This window comes from Sphaerodactylus townsendi, linkage group LG01, assembly GCF_021028975.2.
Source record: "Sphaerodactylus townsendi isolate TG3544 linkage group LG01, MPM_Stown_v2.3, whole genome shotgun sequence".
Taxonomy (NCBI): Eukaryota; Metazoa; Chordata; class Lepidosauria; order Squamata; family Sphaerodactylidae; genus Sphaerodactylus; species Sphaerodactylus townsendi.
The window spans coordinates 21,066,253-21,084,455 of NC_059425.1; the positions used below are offsets into that span (position 1 = coordinate 21,066,253).

At 48.6% G+C, this 18,203-nt stretch overlaps 1 protein-coding gene across 1 annotated transcript in view; it reads right to left on the minus strand.

The window, feature by feature from the left end:
• The window catches only part of LOC125441995 (ras-related protein Rab-11A-like), a 31,385-nt gene extending 13,953 nt beyond the window's left edge, over positions 1–17,432 (minus strand). The window contains exon 1 of the mRNA XM_048513089.1: positions 17,261–17,432. Coding sequence (XP_048369046.1) covers positions 17,261–17,300 — 40 coding nt within the window. The 5' untranslated portion in view covers positions 17,301–17,432. The remainder of the gene's footprint in view (positions 1–17,260) is intronic.
• Positions 17,433–18,203: the final 771 nt, after the last annotated feature.

The window sequence follows — 18,203 nt, forward strand, 5'->3', positions numbered from 1 at the left end:
CATTAGACCCCTGAACCTCCCCACCTATCTGGATGGAGACTTTTTTTTTTAAAGGTTCACATTCAAGCAGGTTCAGGGAAAACACATGATAAGGGGGGGAAGCGCCAGAACCAGGATGAATCTTGTTCGGCGGTTCAGCTGTGGGGAGTTTGTTGTGAAACCTGGATATTTCGGGTGAGCATCCTGGGATTAATCAGCAGTGAGGATATCGCGACCCTGTGAGGTGGGTGGGGCTGAGAGAGCTCCGAAGAATTATGACTAGCCCAAGGTCACCCAGCTGGCATGCGTTGGAGTGCACAAGTTAATCTGGTGCCCCAGATAAGCCTCCACAGCTCAAGTAGCAGAGCAGGGAATCAAACCTGGTTCTCCAGATTAGAGTGCACCTGCTCTTAACCACTACACCACTCTGGCTCTCTCACAACTAAGCAGGGCCACTCTTGGTCTTTGAATGAGAGACCACCCAGGAATTCCAGAGTCATGCTGAAGAGGCAAGCAATGCCAAGCTACCTCAGAGCTTTTCTTACCTCGAAAACCCCAACAGAGATCACTGTAAATCACTTGTAACTTGATGGCCAACAAATTACAATAGTATACATACAATGGAACAATCTATTTCCCCTTGATGTGCCAGTTCTCTCATGGAAAAGCCCAACCCCTGTTCCTTAGTTTGTTAGAGCTATAGTCTGGCCAAGATCCCTTGTCTAGAAACCAGCTGCTCCTAATCTTGTGCCTTCTGGTTGACACACCCATCTTTGCTGGATAAATCTAAAAGCACAGAAGAGGAGGAGCCCCCACCCTCCAAAAAATCTGGAACCACCAGCCCTGTCAAACACCCACCTCTTAAAACCCCACCCTTCCTGGTAAACCTTCTGTTGGGTCTTTTAATCCTCCTTCCCACTGAAACGAAGCTTTTCCTCTTGATCACGCCTTGTTATCTGTGTTTCTCCCTACTAAGGACTCCGAGGCAGGAGTTAGCCATCTTTGTTTATGGTACTGTAAAGTGCCAAATACCTCATTAGTATATACATCACACTAACCATTGACTATTAATCCTCCAGCCCCACCTCAAGCAATTGCAAGGTTCCCTAGGAATTAACTCTGGCTGCAGAGCCTTCCATTTGCAAACAGGAAATGCTTTTATATAATAACCTCAACCAACCACAACTCTTTCCCCTAATCACCGATTCTCACCAGCATAACGGGTTGGTCAAACAACACAGAAATGATGCATCAGGGCAGCTTTTGAAGGGCAGTGTTCAAAGGCATAGGTGCAACACACCTTGGATTGTTTTTACACCTACAGGTTAACCATGGATCAAATTCCACTTGTACTGAGAGCTGACACCATTTTGAGTGGAAGCCATCTACTTCGCCATCAGTTCAAAAGCCTCTTCCTCGCTGAAACATACTTATTTATATATTTATGCTCCACTTTCCCCTCCAGTAGGGTCCCAAAGCAGATTTCAACCATCTTCTAGATTTCATCCTCCTACCAACCACGCGCCGCAAGGTAACTTTGGCTACCCAAGGTCAGACAGCATAAGTTTCTATGGCAGAGGAAGATTTGAACCAGGGTCTCCTACATCCTAACCTGGCATTCTCAGCCACTAAAAAAAGCTGGAAAAAATTCCAGAGCGGAGCTGCATTAGTCTGTCGCGGTAAAAAGAAAAGACTTGTGGCACCAAAAAGATGAACCGATTTTGGTATTGTCAAAGGCCTTCACGGCAGGAATCAGAAGAAGAAGAAGAAGAAGAGTTTGGATTTATATCCCCCCTTTCTCTCCTGCAGGAGACTCAAAGAGGCTTACAATCTCCTTGCCCTTCCCCCCTCACAACAAACACCCTGTGAGGTGGGTGGGGCTGAGAGAGCTCCGAGAAGCTGTGACTAGCCCAAGGTCACCCGGCTGGCGTGTGTGGGAGTGTACAGGCTAATCTGAATTCCCCAGATAAGCCTCCACAGTTCAGGCGGCAGAGCGGGGGATCCACAGCTCAGGCGGCAGAGCGGGGAATCAAACCCGGTTCCTCCAGATTAGATACCTGAGATCTTAACCTCCTACGCCACTGCTGCTTAACCATGATATAACTCTGAAAATGTCAGCCACAGATGCAGACAGAATGTCAGGAGCTAAAACCACCAGGCCACAGCTACACAGCCCAGAAAACTCACAACTGCCAGAACAGATTTTTATTCTACCATATGGTTTTGTGAGCTAGAGTAGACTCTAGTTCCCAAAATTGTCTTCTAGAGTAAAACATGCTCAGAGCCTGTCATAAGGGTCCTTATTCTCACTGAAGTGATCAACCTGTATTGGCAGAACTACTTTGGAAAACAGAGGGCTTACATGACTGAATGTTCTTCCACACAAAAGAGAAATCCCTTCCCACAGAAAACTAGTGTGTCAGGGAGGAAGCTATCCTAGAAGCCATCACCCTGATACACTACCTTTTTACAGGCAGGGTCTGGTTTCCTTGTATGGAGGTACATTCCGTTCAGGCATAGGTTTAGCACCTCAGTTGATGTCCTTTGGCCTGGTTCAACAATTTTCTTAAGAGCTGGTTTATATGTACATTGTCTGTCATTGGCTAAGTGGCACTTGTGTATAAACCCCAACATACAAACAAAACTTTCACATCAGTCATTATCTTACACTTTGAGTCAGTTCGAACATTCGGACAGCAGGGCACAGAAATACTGAGCCAAGAAAATCCAGTGATGAACAATGGCACTTTGTGGAAGGATCGGTTGACCTTCAGGGTACCTCCAACCTGAGTTGGAACAGTGTCACCGTTTGGGTCACAGTTAGCAAGCACAGAAGACAGGGTAAGGAGGAGGATAACTGCTCTTATGAATTATTTCTGAGGAATATACCTATAAGAAAACAAAGACCTGTTCACATATTAAAATGTATGTATACATGACCTGCGTAAAAGAAGAAGAAGACGAAGAAGAAGACGAGGAGGAGGAGGAGTAGTTTGGATTTATATCCCCCCCTTCTCTCCTGTAGGAGACTCAAAGGGGCTTACCATCTCCTTGCCCTTCCCCCCTCACAACAAACACCCTGTGAGGCGGGAGGGGCTGAGAGAGCTCCGAAGAACTGTGACTAGCCCAAGGTCACCCAGCTGGCATGTATGGGAGTGCACAGGCTAATCTGAATTCCCCAGATAAGCCTCCACAGCTCAGGCAGCAGAGCTGGGAATCAAACCAGGTTCCTGTAGATTAGAATGCACCTGCTCTTAACCACTATATATAACACCAAACAAAAAGGAGAATTTGGGCTCTCTAGTTTAAACACCATTGAAAGTGATCATGTTTGGGGTGGATTCCAGCATCACAGAAGCCGCCCATTGGGGGGGATGGGGGACTCAGATTTTTCACTGGGCTCCATTTTCCCTAGCTACACCTCTGGCCAGACGGGGGGGCAGAAGGGGCTGCCGGCTGGGAGCCCAGTTGGTGGGGGCAGGAGGTGTGGGGGCAGGGGAGTTCGCCTGTCCCCCGCCCTCAGAGAGTCGCTGCTTTATAAACTCTGGAGGCCGGGCTGGGCTTGTGTGAGGTGTGGGCGATACACCCCAGGCAGGCGTGGCCCCCATGGCCCCACCCCCAACCCCCCATAAAAAATCTATACCTATGTCCCTGCTTTGACTCATTCTAATCAACATCCTGGCTGAAACATTCTGTACCAATTGAAATTTCCAAACATTCCTCAAGGGCAACCCCATGTAGAGCGCATTGTAGTAATCTAATCTAAATGCAACCAGGGCATACACCACAGCAGCCAGATATTTTCTGCCCAGGAAAGGTCATAACTGGTTAACCAGTCAAAGTTAGTAAAAGGCACATTTGGCCACAGCTGTACGTTTGTTTAGCAAAACTTGTGCACAGGGCCCATGCCTTGGATAGTCACTAAGGCCCCTTCTGCACATGCAGAATAATGCACTTTCAATGTACTTTACAGCTGGATTTTACTGTGCGGAATAGCAAAATCCACACGCAAACAACTGTGAAAGTGGGGATTGAAAGTGCATTATTCTTGCATGTTCAAAAGCGAAGGGGCTTTAACATGGCCCCCCCGTCTCACAAGTTATTAATCCAAACACATAAACAGTCCATGTACCATGACTGTTTCCACATTTATCCTTTGTGTGTGTGCATTGAATCATTTGCACATTGCAGTCTGCATCTGTGCAAAGGTATTGGTCCCCAGTTCCATTTCAAAAGTGAATCCCCATTGGCGTTTTCTTACAAACAGAATGCATGTGCATTCACTGTAACAAATGTGGTCTTAAAACTTTGTTGTCAATATGCACGCGTTTGGCAAGTAACATAAAGCCTCTGGATCTATCACATATGGCATAAATACTCGCAGCCAAACAACACAGAACACGGGTAATCTGTAAGACATCTCTCAACAGTTTTATTCCATTTACACTCTGGGCGTACTCCAAATCTCACTGTTTTTTTGCCTGCCAAAAGTTTGTTAGTCCTTGTTTGACTCTGTTTCTTTCCTTCAGGAACTGGTGGTGAAAAGTTTGAACCCAGTCACAGCTGATTTATGGTGACCCTGTCGGGTTTTCAAGGTAAGAGACAAATAGAGGTAGTTTGCCATTGCCTGCCTTTACATAGCAACCCTGGAATTCCTTGGTGGTCTCCCATCCAAGTTCTAACCAGGGCTGACTCTGCTTAGCTTCTGAGACAAGGATGTCAGCTTATAGGTGGTACCAGAATTGCAGCTCAACTTCAGACTACAGAGATCAGTTTCCCCTGGAGAAAATGGATGCTTTGGGGCGTGGACTTATGGTATTGTACTGCACTTAGGTCCCTAGCCTCTTCAGGCTGCATCCCTCAAACTCCAGGTGTTTACCAACCTGGACCGGGCAATCCCACCCCACCTGTGGCCAAAGGGGAATCTGGCAACCTTGTTCTGAGATCTGATGAGATTGGGCTAGCCGGGGCTATTCCGTTTGCTTACAATGTCAGGGGAGAGTGACATTAAACACACTTATTTAACTCAAGCTTGTCGCTTGGACTTGGCATTCCTTGCGTTGTTCAGATAGCAACAGCAACCAGCTGCTGCTGCTGGTAAACACCATGTAGACCGCAGCACTGCAGAAATTGCTGCCGAGCCTATTCTGTCATAAAGCAAACTGCTGAAAAATACAGTCAAGACAGCAGTTGTGAACTTACAAACAGCCTCTAGAGAAAAGGTAAAGCAAGGAGGAAGGGAAGGTGGGAAAAATCCCTTCCAAGCCTGGGTTCAGGCACAACAGCAAACCCTCCAACATCTCACAGATGAAGCAGGAACATAGTTGTAATGCTTCATGCTAGGGCTGCCAACCTCCAGGTCCGGTCTGGAGATCTCCTGGAATTACAACAGATCTCCAGGCGACATAATTTATTCACTTAAAACAGTTATTCCACTTCTCCAGGAGAAAAATGGCCGCTTTGGAAGGTGAACTGCAAGCAGAGGCGGAGCTGCAATTGGGACATCCGGGGCGGCTCACTCCTGGCGCCGCCATTGGGGGCGGAGGGGTTGGGGATGGGGTGGGGCGTGTCGGTGGGCGGTAGGGGCAGGGCATGGGCGTGTGGGCAGTTCATGTCCCGGGCGCAGTTTGCCCTCTCTTCGTCATTGACTACATGACATTACTGATGTCCTCCTTCCCCTCTCTCTACCTGCAAATCTCCTGGTATTTCTGAACCTGGAATTGGGAAACTGCTGGAGATTTGGGGGTGAAGTCAAGGAAAGGTGGAGCATGTGGACAAGAGGGACCTCTGGATTTAATGAAGGGATGCTCCATCTCCAGGTGGGATCTGGGATCCCCTAGAGCACGGGTGTCAAACTCGCGGCCCTCCAGATGTTATGGACTACAGTTCCCATCATCCCCCACCAGCATGATGCTGGCAGGGGGTGATGGGAACTGTAGTCCATAACATCTGGAGGGCCACAAGTTTGACTTACTCTATAGACAGGGAGCAGGGTATTCATGGCCCTCCGGAGTTCACCACACCATCAGCCCCGCCAGAATAGCCACTGGCCATGCTGGTGCAGGGGCTGATGGGAATCTGTAGTCCACTCTAACAATCTGGAGGGCCAGTTGCCCACCCCTGCACACTAGAGCAGGGAGTGAGCAGCTGTGGCCCTCTCCAGATGCTCATGGACTACAATTCCCATCAGCCCCTGCCCGAATAGCCCATTGGCCATGCTGGCCGGGGCTGATGAAACCAATCCCACAGGCTCTGGAGGGCATGAGATGACCATGCGTCCAGAGTTGCATAGCTCCTTCAGCCGGTGGAGCCTCCGCCTACAGGTGACCAGGGGCAACCTGACGGAGCAGCCTGGCAGGGCGGGGCCTGGCCAAGGGGGAAGGGGTGGGGCGATTTTCAGCCCCCACATGACTGAACAGGGTCCTGCCGGGGGCATTTGTCCCCACCCTGCCCCGTGGAAGCTACACCACTGGAGTGAGTCCTATTTCATAAAGTTGCCAACCAATCTCCTGCCTACAGAGATCAGTTCCCCTGGAGAAAATGGGAGTTTTGGAGGATGGACTCTATGGCACCTTATCCCACTGGGGCTTCTATCCTCCCCTGGCTCCATCCTCAGTTTCCCAACATGGATCTGAGGACCCTCCCCTCCCGCAACCTCCTGCCCACGAGGACCCAGCAACTCTCACATAAAGCCAGACAGTTCATCCTCAAAGCAGCCATTCTCTCCCAGGGAACTGATCTCCAGCTCTCCAGGCACCACCTGGAGGTTGGCAAGCCTACCACACCCCAAGAACCACTCTGCGAGCCCCGCCTCCTCTCTGGGTCTGTGTTGTCAAAGGCTGTATTCGTTTACTGCAAAGTGCCCCGTTCTCCATTGATTTGAGCAGCCTCAACCGTGATTGTTCTTTTGGTTGAAGCTATACTAGGCCGGCAGCGGCATCCCACAATATGTTCTCATTGGTTCCAAATATACCTCGGCAGCTGCGGTATGCCAAGCAGCAGGCTGTGCACCGCATGGCTCCTTTTTGCTCACGTTGTTCCAAGGATGTGCGCTTGAGAAGCGGCTAGCCAACAACCCAGAGATTTTCACTTCTTGAGCTCCCTGACAGGGGGAGGGAAGGGGGCTAAGCCTTCAATGTTTCTATACCCACCCAGCATTTTCACAGGGCATCTCCAAACAGCCAGAACAGAGACAAGAGTCCTTTTCAAATGTTTTGTCCTCGCATACTGGAAGATCAGCAACCACTCACATTGGGAGTGAGTCAGTGGTGCAGTGGGGGAAAATGGCGTGCCCCAGTGGTGGGATCCAAAAATTTTAGTAACCGTTTCCCATGGTGGTGGGATTCAAACTGTGTGCATTAGCCAATGGGGCTGGGAGGGGCACGCACGCCAAGGGCGTGTGTGACCAGGCATTCTGGGGGGGGCGGAGCATTCCTGGGGCGGGGGGGCTCGTGGCAAGGACGCAGCCTTGCTGGCCCCGGTCCTGGGTGGGTGGGAAACGAATGCACGCAGGCGCAGGCTGCCATGCACGCCGGGGCACCTCCTGCTAGACCGCTTCAAGTTCTGCGCGCTACTGCTGAGAGGAGGGGCGTAACTAAGGCAAAAATCACGTGGCAAAATCACCCATTAGTAACCCCCTCTCGGCACACACAAATAATGAGTAACCTACTCTCAGGAACCTGTGAGAACCTGCTCGATCCCACCTCTGGCGCATCCCCGCCAGGCATTGCGCATCACTCTTCCTACCTGAGCCCAGCCCGGAGTGTCCTGGGCAGTCTGGCAGGGCCTGGCGAGCGGGTTCGGGAGGTGCCCGGCTGCGCCCTCCACCAGGTCTGGTGGGACGGAGCAGGGCTGAGGGGCGCCCTACGGTGGCCCCGCCAGGCTGCTCCTTCAGCTGGCCAAGGGGAAGGGGGAGGGGTGTGGGGGGCGATTTTCCACCCCCACGCGATAGAACAGGGTACTGCCCGGGGCATTTGTCCCCACCCTGCCCCGTGGAAGCTACGCCACTGGAGTGAGTCCTATTTCATAAAGTTGCCAACCTCCAGGTTAGCCTTGGCAATCTCTCAGAACTACAACCAATCTCCAGACTACAGAGATCAGTTCCCCAAGAAGGAAATGGTAGCAGTAGAGAGTGGATTTCACAGCATCACGTTTGTATTGAGTTCCTTCCCTCTCCCACTCCTCCTCAAAGTCTGCAGGAATTTCCCAAGATAGAGTGGGGAACTCTGCACGATACACAGGCTACCCAAGTTGTCCGGACACACGTGTTTCACATGTTATTTCCAACTTCAATACATCCCTAGATTGTTCAGAATTCAGAGGTATGTGTCTGTACCAAAGCTATACATGCCTGCAAAATACACCCATTGCCTGTGCTCAGACAATATGATGACTGCACATATTGGTACCATTGCAAGTAGCGTGAGGCGCCAGCAACATGTGTATGTAATATCTAAAGAGCGCAGGACTAGAGATTTACAAATAGCATAAAATAAGGACCATCTTTGGTGTGTAGGGACAGGAAGCGTATGCACCAAGACCTGTTGTAGTGGGCACAGCAGCAATTTCCAATATGGTACTAGTTGTGCTCACTGATGCATTTCCTAGCTCCCACTTGGCTCTTCCCCAAACCAAAGAGCCAATCCTGGCTTTCCAGTAGTTCACTGGAACAGGAGGTTCTTCAAATAGGGATGCTAGCTTCCAGGTGAGAAGGGGGGATCCCCCAGAATGGCAGCATATCACCAGACTACAAAGAAAATGGATGCTCTGGAATCTATGGCACTGTACCCCCACCCTGAAGTCACGGTCTTCCCCAGGCTCCAGTTCCAAATCTCCAGGAGTTTCCCAACCAGGATCCAGCAATTTTAACCCCCTATCCCCTACAGGTGACCAGGGGCAACCTGGCAACCCTTACTATAGAAGACACCAGCGTGCGCCCAGTGCATCGCGCGTGCCTCTACTCACTTGGTGCTACACCACTGGAAGACTCCAGTAAGCATAACCTCTGGGTTTGAAAAGATTGTCTGCTTGGAACTAGCCCATTATAGGCTGACCAGATGTCCCGCTTTTGGCGGGACAGTCCTGCCTTAAAACAATTTGTCCCGCGGGTTATTTCAATTGTCCCGACTTTTGGAAGGCTGCCGCACTGCCTTCTGGGGCGCAAGGCAGTGCGGCAGCCTCCCGCGCACGTGGCCACAGGAGCATGGCCTTCTGGAGCGCTCCCGTTTCCCACCCTGTCACAGGGCAGGAAACAGCAGCACCCCAGAAGGCAGTGCGCTCCTGTGGCTGCACGTGCGTGTGCGGCCGCCCACTTACCCATCTGGTCACCATATTATAGGGCAGGGGTCTGCAACCTGCGGCTCTCCAGATGTTCATGGACTACAAATCCCAATTGGCCATGCTGGAAGGGACTGATGGGAATTATAGTCCATGAACATCTGGAGAGCCACAGGTTGCAGACCACTGTTATAGGGGGATGCTCAGCTTGGGACCTCTTTTGTAATTGCCACTTCTGGAATGTGATTAATGCCACGTCCCATGGCAGCCATTTTGTGGTGGGGCCTTCTTCCCTTTCCCAAAATTTCAAGAGTGCCCAAAGGTCAACAAGAGTGGGGACCTCTGAGTCAGAGTGGTAGACTAGGACACCTGGAATTCAAGTCATTCCACCAGGAAATTTGTTGAGTTACTTTAAGCCAAAGCTACCTCACAAGGGAAGATCTACAAATGCTGCTCTGATTGTCTCAGAGGAAGGGCAAGATAAAAATATGACAGATATGGCAGACCAGCCCTGGCAACGCAGGTATACGTCTGCTTACACCCAAACTGTCCTCCTCCTTCACCTTGTACCTACCAACTTGTAACTTCGTCACAGGGCAAAAAGCTACCAAGCTTGAACAGCTGGTTATTTTTCTCCTGTTACACACTGAGTCAGTCAAAAGGGAACTTGCACACTCAACACCTTCTCTCCCACAGGTGAAATGGGAAATCCCTCCTGTCACACTTCCCCATTTTGCTGCTCTCTGTTCTTCATGAAACAAAGAAGACCTGCTTTGCACACCGAGATCTGGGTGTGGACAGTGAACATGGGAGGAAAAACCCCCAACCTTCTCCAGTGGCGTAACTGTCAAAGCTGCCATTCTAGTCTCTGCAAAGAAAGCAGAAGCAACTCATCAGAAACTAAAGTTGATGATTTCATTACTCACTCCCCACACACCACGGACAAGCCCAAAGATGTCTCCAGGCAAATCAACAGGTTAAGTCAACAACGACTCAGCCATTTTGCATGGATCTCGGGGCCAAAGGGAACTACAGGCCCAGATTTCATTCTGAGAATCCAGCCCTGGGAACATGCATACTGGCACTACAAATAAATTTATTTATTTAATTAATTGGATTTATATGGGTTACAACATAACTTAAAACATTCAATAACTTTAAAATATGAATCCCAATATAAATAATTAAAACCAATTAAATAGAATATTAAAATAGAATATTAAAACAAGACTAGACTAATAGTTAAAACTGATGGCTTAGATTAGTTCTTCCTGCCTTTCACCTCACTGGCGTAGCGCCAAGGGGACAGGGGGGTACATGACGCACGGGGCGCGTGCCAGTGCGGGGGCATTACAGGGTGTGGTGGGGGTGTGGTAGGGGCACAGGGCGCAAGTGTGCCCTGGACGCCGTTCCCCCTCGCTACAGCTCTGTTTCACCTTATACACACCTTTAACACCTTTCCCCACCCCACTTCTCCAGGAGACCGAAAGATGTTCTGCTAAATTCAGTCAATCAAATTCAATCAAATGAACTGCATGCTGACATCAGGCAGGAACTAGATGAATGAATATTCCATCTCAGGTTGCCAGACCACTATCACCTCAGCCACCAGCAGAGGATAGGGGAGGTAGGGGTGCCAGATGCAAATTGGGAAACTCCTAGAGGTTGGAAGATGGAGCCTGCAGAAGACAGGGGGGCCTCCCAACAAAAGTACATGCAAATGTCAAGATCATACAGCTCACCCTGAAGACAGTCTAGGGGTTCATCCTATGGCCCGAGTGCCAGATGTTCAGCACCCATGAGCCTAATTACCCATGAGCCCTACCACTTGACCATGCTGGCAGAGGCTGATGGGAATTGTAGTCCATGAACATCTGGAGGGCCACAGTTTGAAGACCCCGCTCTAAAACATCCACTTCCTCCTTGGGAACTGACCTGTAGTCCGGAAATGAACAGAGAGAAATTTTTCTCTCTTTCTCACAATACTAAAACCAGGGGGCATACATACATTGAAAATGCTGGGGGGAAGAATTAGGACTAATAAAAGGAAACATTTCTTCACGCAACGTGTGATTGGTGTTTGGAATATGTTGCCACAGGAGGTGGTGATGGCCACCAACCTGGATAGCTTTAAAAGGGGCTTGGACAGATTTGTGGAGGAGAAGTCGATCTATGGTTACCAATCTTGATCCTCTTTGATCTGAGATTGCAAATGCCTTAACAGTCCAGGTGCTTGGGAGCAGCAGCAGCAGCAGCAGCAGCAGCCCATTGCTTTCACATCCTGCATGTGAGCTCCCAAAAGCACCTGGTGGGCCACTGTGAGTAGCAGAGAGCTGGACTAGATGGACTCTGGTCTGATCCAGCAGGCTTGTTCTTATGTGCACTCCCACACACACCAGCTGGGTGACCTTGGGCTAGTCACAGCTTTTTGGAGCTCTCTCAGCCCCACCTACCTCACAGGGCGTTTGTTGTGAGTGGGGAAGGGCAAGGAGATTGTAAGCCCCTTTGAGTCTCCTGCAGGAGAGAAAAAGGGGATATAAATCCAAACTCTTCTTATTATTATAATTTCAGGTCACCGCAGGACCCACCTGGAGGCTGGCATCCCTAGTTCCATCTAAGGTGGTACATTTTCCCATGCCAGGAACCCATGAAGCAGTGAATAACCAGAGATGTGACAGTTCTTAAAAACTGTATGGCTTCCTTTTCTCTTCCACACTATCCTTTTATATATATGTGACTATAATTTTTTTAAAAAAATTACAGAGAAGCAAGACAAAAGCTTTCCAGAATGTTCATTTTTTTTCTCTTCCCACACAACCCAATTTACAAGCAGGAAATCAAGCCTTTCTGGTCAAGTCTAAAAGGGGCAAAGTCCACCAGAGATGAATCCCCAATGGTAATGTCTGTGATTCAGAAAGGTTTCCTTAGAACATAGAACATTTAAGGGCAATTAAGGGCTAGTCAACAATTCCCACCTGCCCCTAAAGCGTTGTGAACCTTCATGGACCTTTTAAAACAATATTTTTTAACACTAAGCATTGGGAAAAAAAAGATATTGATAAGAAAAGTAACTTCTCAGAATGCAAATATCACATCTTTATCCCTCCTCTTTCCCCTACAAGCTGCATTGACAAATGCCTTCTCCGTTTCATCTTTGCAACATAGTCTTGTGAACCAGGTTGCCAACTCTGGGTTGGGAAATAGATAGAATCATAAAGTTGGAGGAGACCACAAGGGTAAAGTGACCAGATGGTCACCTTTGTGAACCGGGACGGGGGTAGGCACGCGGGAACAGGGCGGGAAACGTGACAGGGCGGGAAACGGCAGCACCCCAGAAGGCCATGCTGTACACCCAGAAGGCAGTGCAGCAGCCTCCCAAAAATCGACACTGAGCCACCCGGACGTGGGACAAATTGTTTGAGCAGCGGGACTGTCCCGCCAAAAGCTGGACGCCGCCTGGTCAGCTCTGACCACAAGGTAAAGTGACCAGATGGTCACCCCTTGTGTCCCGGACGGGTGCCTGGAACAGGGCGGAAACGTGACAGGCTGGAACGGGCAGCACCCCAGAAGGCCAAGGGTTGCACACCCAGGCTGCAGCAGCCTCCGCACCGGACACTGAAATAACCTCAAGGGACGCTGGACAAATTGTTTGAAGAAAGTGGACCCGGCCAAAGCCGTGATCGCCTGGTCAGTCTGCACATCGAGTCCAACCCTCTGCTATGCAGGAATACACAATCAAAGCACTCCTGACAGATGGCCACCTATCCAAAGGAGGAGACTCACCACACTCTAAGCCAGTGTACTGCACTATCAAACAGCCCTTACTCTCAGGGAGTTCTTCATTTTTATGTGGAATCTCTTATCCTGCACCTTGAATCCATTACTCCTTGTCCTAGTCTTTGGAGCAGCAGAAAACAAGCTTGCTCCATCTTCAACAGGACATCAAATATTTAAACATGGCTATCATGTCACCTCTTAACTTTTTCTTCCCCAGACCAAACATATCTAGCTCCCTCAGCTGCTTCTCATAGGGTATGGAATCCAGACCTTTACCATTTTGGTCTCCTGCCACTGGATCCCCAGTTTGTCAATATCCTTCTTGAATTGCAGGCCCAGAACTGGACACAGTATTCCAGGTGAGGTCTGACAGATGCAGAATAGAGAGGTACTATTACATCCATCAGTCTGGACCCTATATTCTTATTGATGCAGGGCAGAATCACATTGGCTTTCTTGGCTGCCACACCACACTGCTGACTCATGTTCAGTCTGTGGTCAGTAGATTCCCAGATCCCTTCCACATGTACTGTGTCAAGTTAGGTGTCACTCATCTCATACCCATGCATTTCACCCTTTCTGCCTAAGTGTAACACCTTACATTTAACTCTGCTGAAATTCGTATTGCTAGTTTTGGCCCTGCTCTCTAATCTGTCCAGGTCATTTTGAATTCTGACCCAGTCCTCCAGGGTATTAGCGACCCCTCTGAATTTGGTGTCATCTGTAAATTTAATTAGCATGTCCTCTATTCCACAATCCAAGTCATTTTTTAAAAATATTGAATATCACTGGGTCCAGGACAGAACCCTGTGGCACCCCACTAGTCACTTCTCTCCAGGATGAAGATGAGCCATTGGTGAGCACCCTTTGGGTTCAGTCGGTCAACCAATTACAAATCCACCGAACAGTAGGCTTATTAAAGCCCACATTTTCCTAGCTTGCTTGCAAGAATGTCATGGGGGATTTTGTCAAAGGCCTTATTGAAGTCAAGGTATGCAACCTGGAGATTTTGCAGGTGAAACCTGAAGAGGGCAAGGTTTGATGAGGCGAGGGACCTCAACAGGGTATAATGCTATAGAATCTATCCTCCAAACCTGCCATTTTCTCCAAGGAAACTGATCTTGGTGGTCTATAGATCCACTTTAATAGCAGGAGCTCTCCAGGTGCCACCAGGATGTTGGCAACCCTACATGTGAAATAGATTAGGCCCAGTGAGAGCAGTTGAGCCAAGTTGAGTTTCAAGGTTAAATGTGAAGTTGAACCCAGGTCTCCAGGATTCTTACATGACAACATAACCTACACCTTAGTCCGTGGTGGCGAACCTTTGGCACTCCAGTTGTTATGGACTACAATTCCCACCAGCCCCTGCCCTCTGTACTGTCTGCTTCTTCTCTAGCCAATTGGTCATGCTGGCAGGGGCTTATGGAATTATAGTCCATACCATCTTGGGAGTACAAAGTTATAGGTCTCAGGCTAACCTTTGGCACTCCAGTGCTATGGGACTACTCCCACCAGCCCCTGCTGCCTCTGTAGCTCAGTTCAAGGCTTCTCTAGCCAATTGGTCATGCTGGCAGGGGCTTATGGGAATTATAGTCCATAACATCTGGAGTGCCAAAGGTTCACCACCACTGTTATAGGTTTCCAGACTAGAATAAAAATACCCACAGGGAGGGTACTGCACCTATGCAATGGGGGGTGGAGTCTGAGGAAGGTAGGATTTGGAGAGGGAAAGGATTTCAGTCAGATATAAGGCTATAGACTCCACCCACCAAAGCAGTCATATTCTCAGCTGTCTGAAGATCAGCTGTAATTCCAGGAGATATCCAGGCCCCTCCTTGAGTTTGGCAACCTTATCCTGCAAAAATACCAAAGCTAAAACCTTTATCTACAAAGACTGGGCGTACAATAGGATACTGGAAGGAGTCAAAAGGTAACTTAAGGAAAGTATTTGAGATCGATAGTGTGCTTTAAACATTGCTCTTATTCACCTTGCGCGTTTCCATAGTTAACATGGTGGAAAGGGCCATCAAGTCATACTCAGCTTATGGCCGCCCCCGGTGGGGTTTTCAAAGCAAGAGATGTTCAGAGAAGGTTTGCTATTGCTGTTACCTCATCACAACCTTTGGAGGTCTCCCATCCCAAAACCAATCAGGACTGACACTGCTTAGCTTCCAAGATCCAATCAGATCATGCCAGCCTGGGCTACCCAGGTCAAGGCATAGCTAACATAGGACACTAAAACAACCGACCTGCAGGCCTTCGGAACTGGGCTAAGAACATTTGAAGATTTCTGTTCATTTCTTAGAAGCCTTGTGTCTTTCCTTCCACAGAAACCAGGCAACTGTGGGCACCTCTGCGCCACACACACACACACGTTTTCAGAACGTTTGACAATAGCTCAAAAATGCAAGCTGCAGTTTCCAATCTCTGGCGTCAACCATAAAGTTGGCCATAATAACCACAACTTATTTTCAATTCTTGATAATATGTCCCAGAACAGTCACCATTTGCCAACCTTTAATGAAAAGAACAAATGCCTTGTTGGCATTTGAGTAATTTAGGTATTCACACTCTGATTTCTCCCTAGTAGGGATTGAAAGCTTCTTACAATATCTTTCTCCACTCCTCCATTTTACCCTCAACACAGCCACCCTGTGAGGTTGGTTAGACTCAGATTGCGTGACTGGCCCAAGATCCCCCAGCAAGCTTCCTGTTAGCCCACCTGCTGTAGTCCCCACAACAGCCATTTAGGGGATAGAAAGATTGTTATATCTGTGTCACGGACATAGGTGAGAGGAGAAAATTAAGGCCAAGAAAATAGCAACGAAAGAGAGTCTCATGGTCTGTAGTTGCTTCCAAAGCCCTCTAGCAAAACTGCTGCTCAGCAAACCAGATATGCTTCCGGTTTTGAAAATGGGAATGACCAGATCAAAATATGCCTTAACACACTTTGTAGAAATCAGACCTCTCCTTGACAATCACATTCAAGATTTTCTAAAATTCCAGGCAACAGAGATCTCGTGACTTTTGTTGCATGTATCCTCTTGGGATCCGGTCCCACTCCTTGCCAAATTGGAAATTTCACGGCCTCCTGCCATTTTTCTTACCACTTTTCCCCATGAAGGTTTACCCTCCCCCCCACGTACAAAATGCACTAATTAATTGAATTAGTAGAGGCAGAAAGGCAGCTGGGGCAGGGCAAGCTGTAACTGCGCTCAGCCAGCTCTCCTTCCTTCTATCAAGAGTTTGTCAAAGCTGGAACCATAAGGGGGGCAAAGTTTTAGCAGAGGTCAACATTTTCCACACAAAACATGCCCAGTATGGGTGTGTGTGTGTATTTTTTACCCCAATGGATTACTACAGCGCCAAAGAAACAATCAGCCCGAGAAGATCTGGCCACCCAAACTGTAGATCCCACATAACATGCTGACCCACGAAATTTCTAGCAGGAAGGCAGAACAGGAGGTATGAATGAAGAAATTTTCTTCAAGGAAAAAACAGGCAGCAGTTGTGTGAAGGTGTAAAACAGGTTTAAATGACAGGGAAGAATCCACAGGTCAGAGCAGGAACAGCGTGTTGAGGAAATGAGATCTGTATTCTATGGAGCTGTATAAGGGATTCTGGAGAGAGGGTTATTTCAAAGGATAGCAGGGGTAAGGTTGCCATCCCCCCATGGGCCACTGATGGGGGATGGGGGTACCATTGCCAGATCCGGATTGGGAAACGCCTGAAAATGTGGGGATGAAGACTGCGGAGGTCAGTGACAGTGGGGGTGGAAAGAAGGTTGCCATCCCTGGGCCACTGGATGGGGATGGGGTACCCAATAAGTGTATCCGATTGGGGTTCTGTTCATTACACCATGAGTGACAGGGTAAATCGTGACCGTGATAATGCCATTAAGTCTACTCTCTGGAGCAATAAGAGCATGTCCGGAAGTTTCCCATAAGAGAGAAGGAACAGTCCTATAAACAAAAGAGGCAGTTTCAAAGCCTGAATGGAGCCTTCTTGGGGGCGCTCCCTAAGAAAGTTACACAATGCGATACTGGGCAGCCACTCTAGGCTTCTAGAAATTTGGGGAGGGAGTACAATTTTAAAGTCGCTAGAAATAATTCACTAGAAGGATGTCGCCCTAAGTGAAAAGCCGTCAGCTAACATCCAAAAGAAGGCAGAACTTTGCTAGTCTCAGGAAAAAAGCAGAAAGGAGGATTTTTAAAAAACAAAAACTTACTTTTGAACAGGTAATCATATTCATCATCCTTGCCACGCATGGTGAAGTAAGCTGATCCCCGAGACCTGATACAGCCTCTCCTATAAAATATGTAAGACCACACCTGTGCCTCTACCCCTTTGCCCCCCCAAAATAAAAGAGAGTGACCTCACTACTCTGGGATTTCCTGGGTCTAGACCAGCCTCAGGTGGAACAGGGGAAGGCCTTTCCCTCTCAACCAATGGGTTAGGTTACTGCCTTCTCCTTTGGCTCTGATTGGCCTCCTGTTCTGAGTTTGGAATTTTATAGGCTAATGGCAAGGAACTCACCTGGCTCAGGTAGGCAGGTGAGTCGTGCCTCTTTGTTTCTTTTCTTAAAGGGCCACAGTCTCTTTCCAGAGAGAGGGAGGAGTGAAAATTGTTAAATTCTGCAAGTTTGCATATGGATGGATCCTGGTTGACACTGTTTGGATCAGGTGTGTGGTGGTTGTTTTTTTCACAAGAAACTTCAGATCTTTTTGAAGGTATTTCACTGGCCCTGCAAAAAGGTGTGTGTGTATTTTTAAACCTACATTATGGACCACAAAAGCCAAATTCTTGCAGCTGTGGTATAAGGAGTATGAATAGTGCATATCTATTTCTGTTAGCTAGTGGCAAAGTGAAGGACATTCAAAGTGCTAATGGCACCCCTTGGCAACTAAAATCCTGCTCGGTCGCCTTCATAGCTTTCAGTGTTACTGCTATGGTTGCCAACCTCCAGGTAGTATCTGGAGTTCTCCCAGAGCCAAAACTGATCTCCTGACTTCAGAGATCAGTCCCTTTGGAGAAAATGGCATATTTGGAGGATATCACATCTCTGCTGAGCGGCTCCCCTGCCCCAATTCTGTCCTCCCAAAAAACAAGCTCTAGGAATTTCCTAAGCCAGAGTTGGCAAGGTACACATTCCTACTCCACAGCCCCAAGGA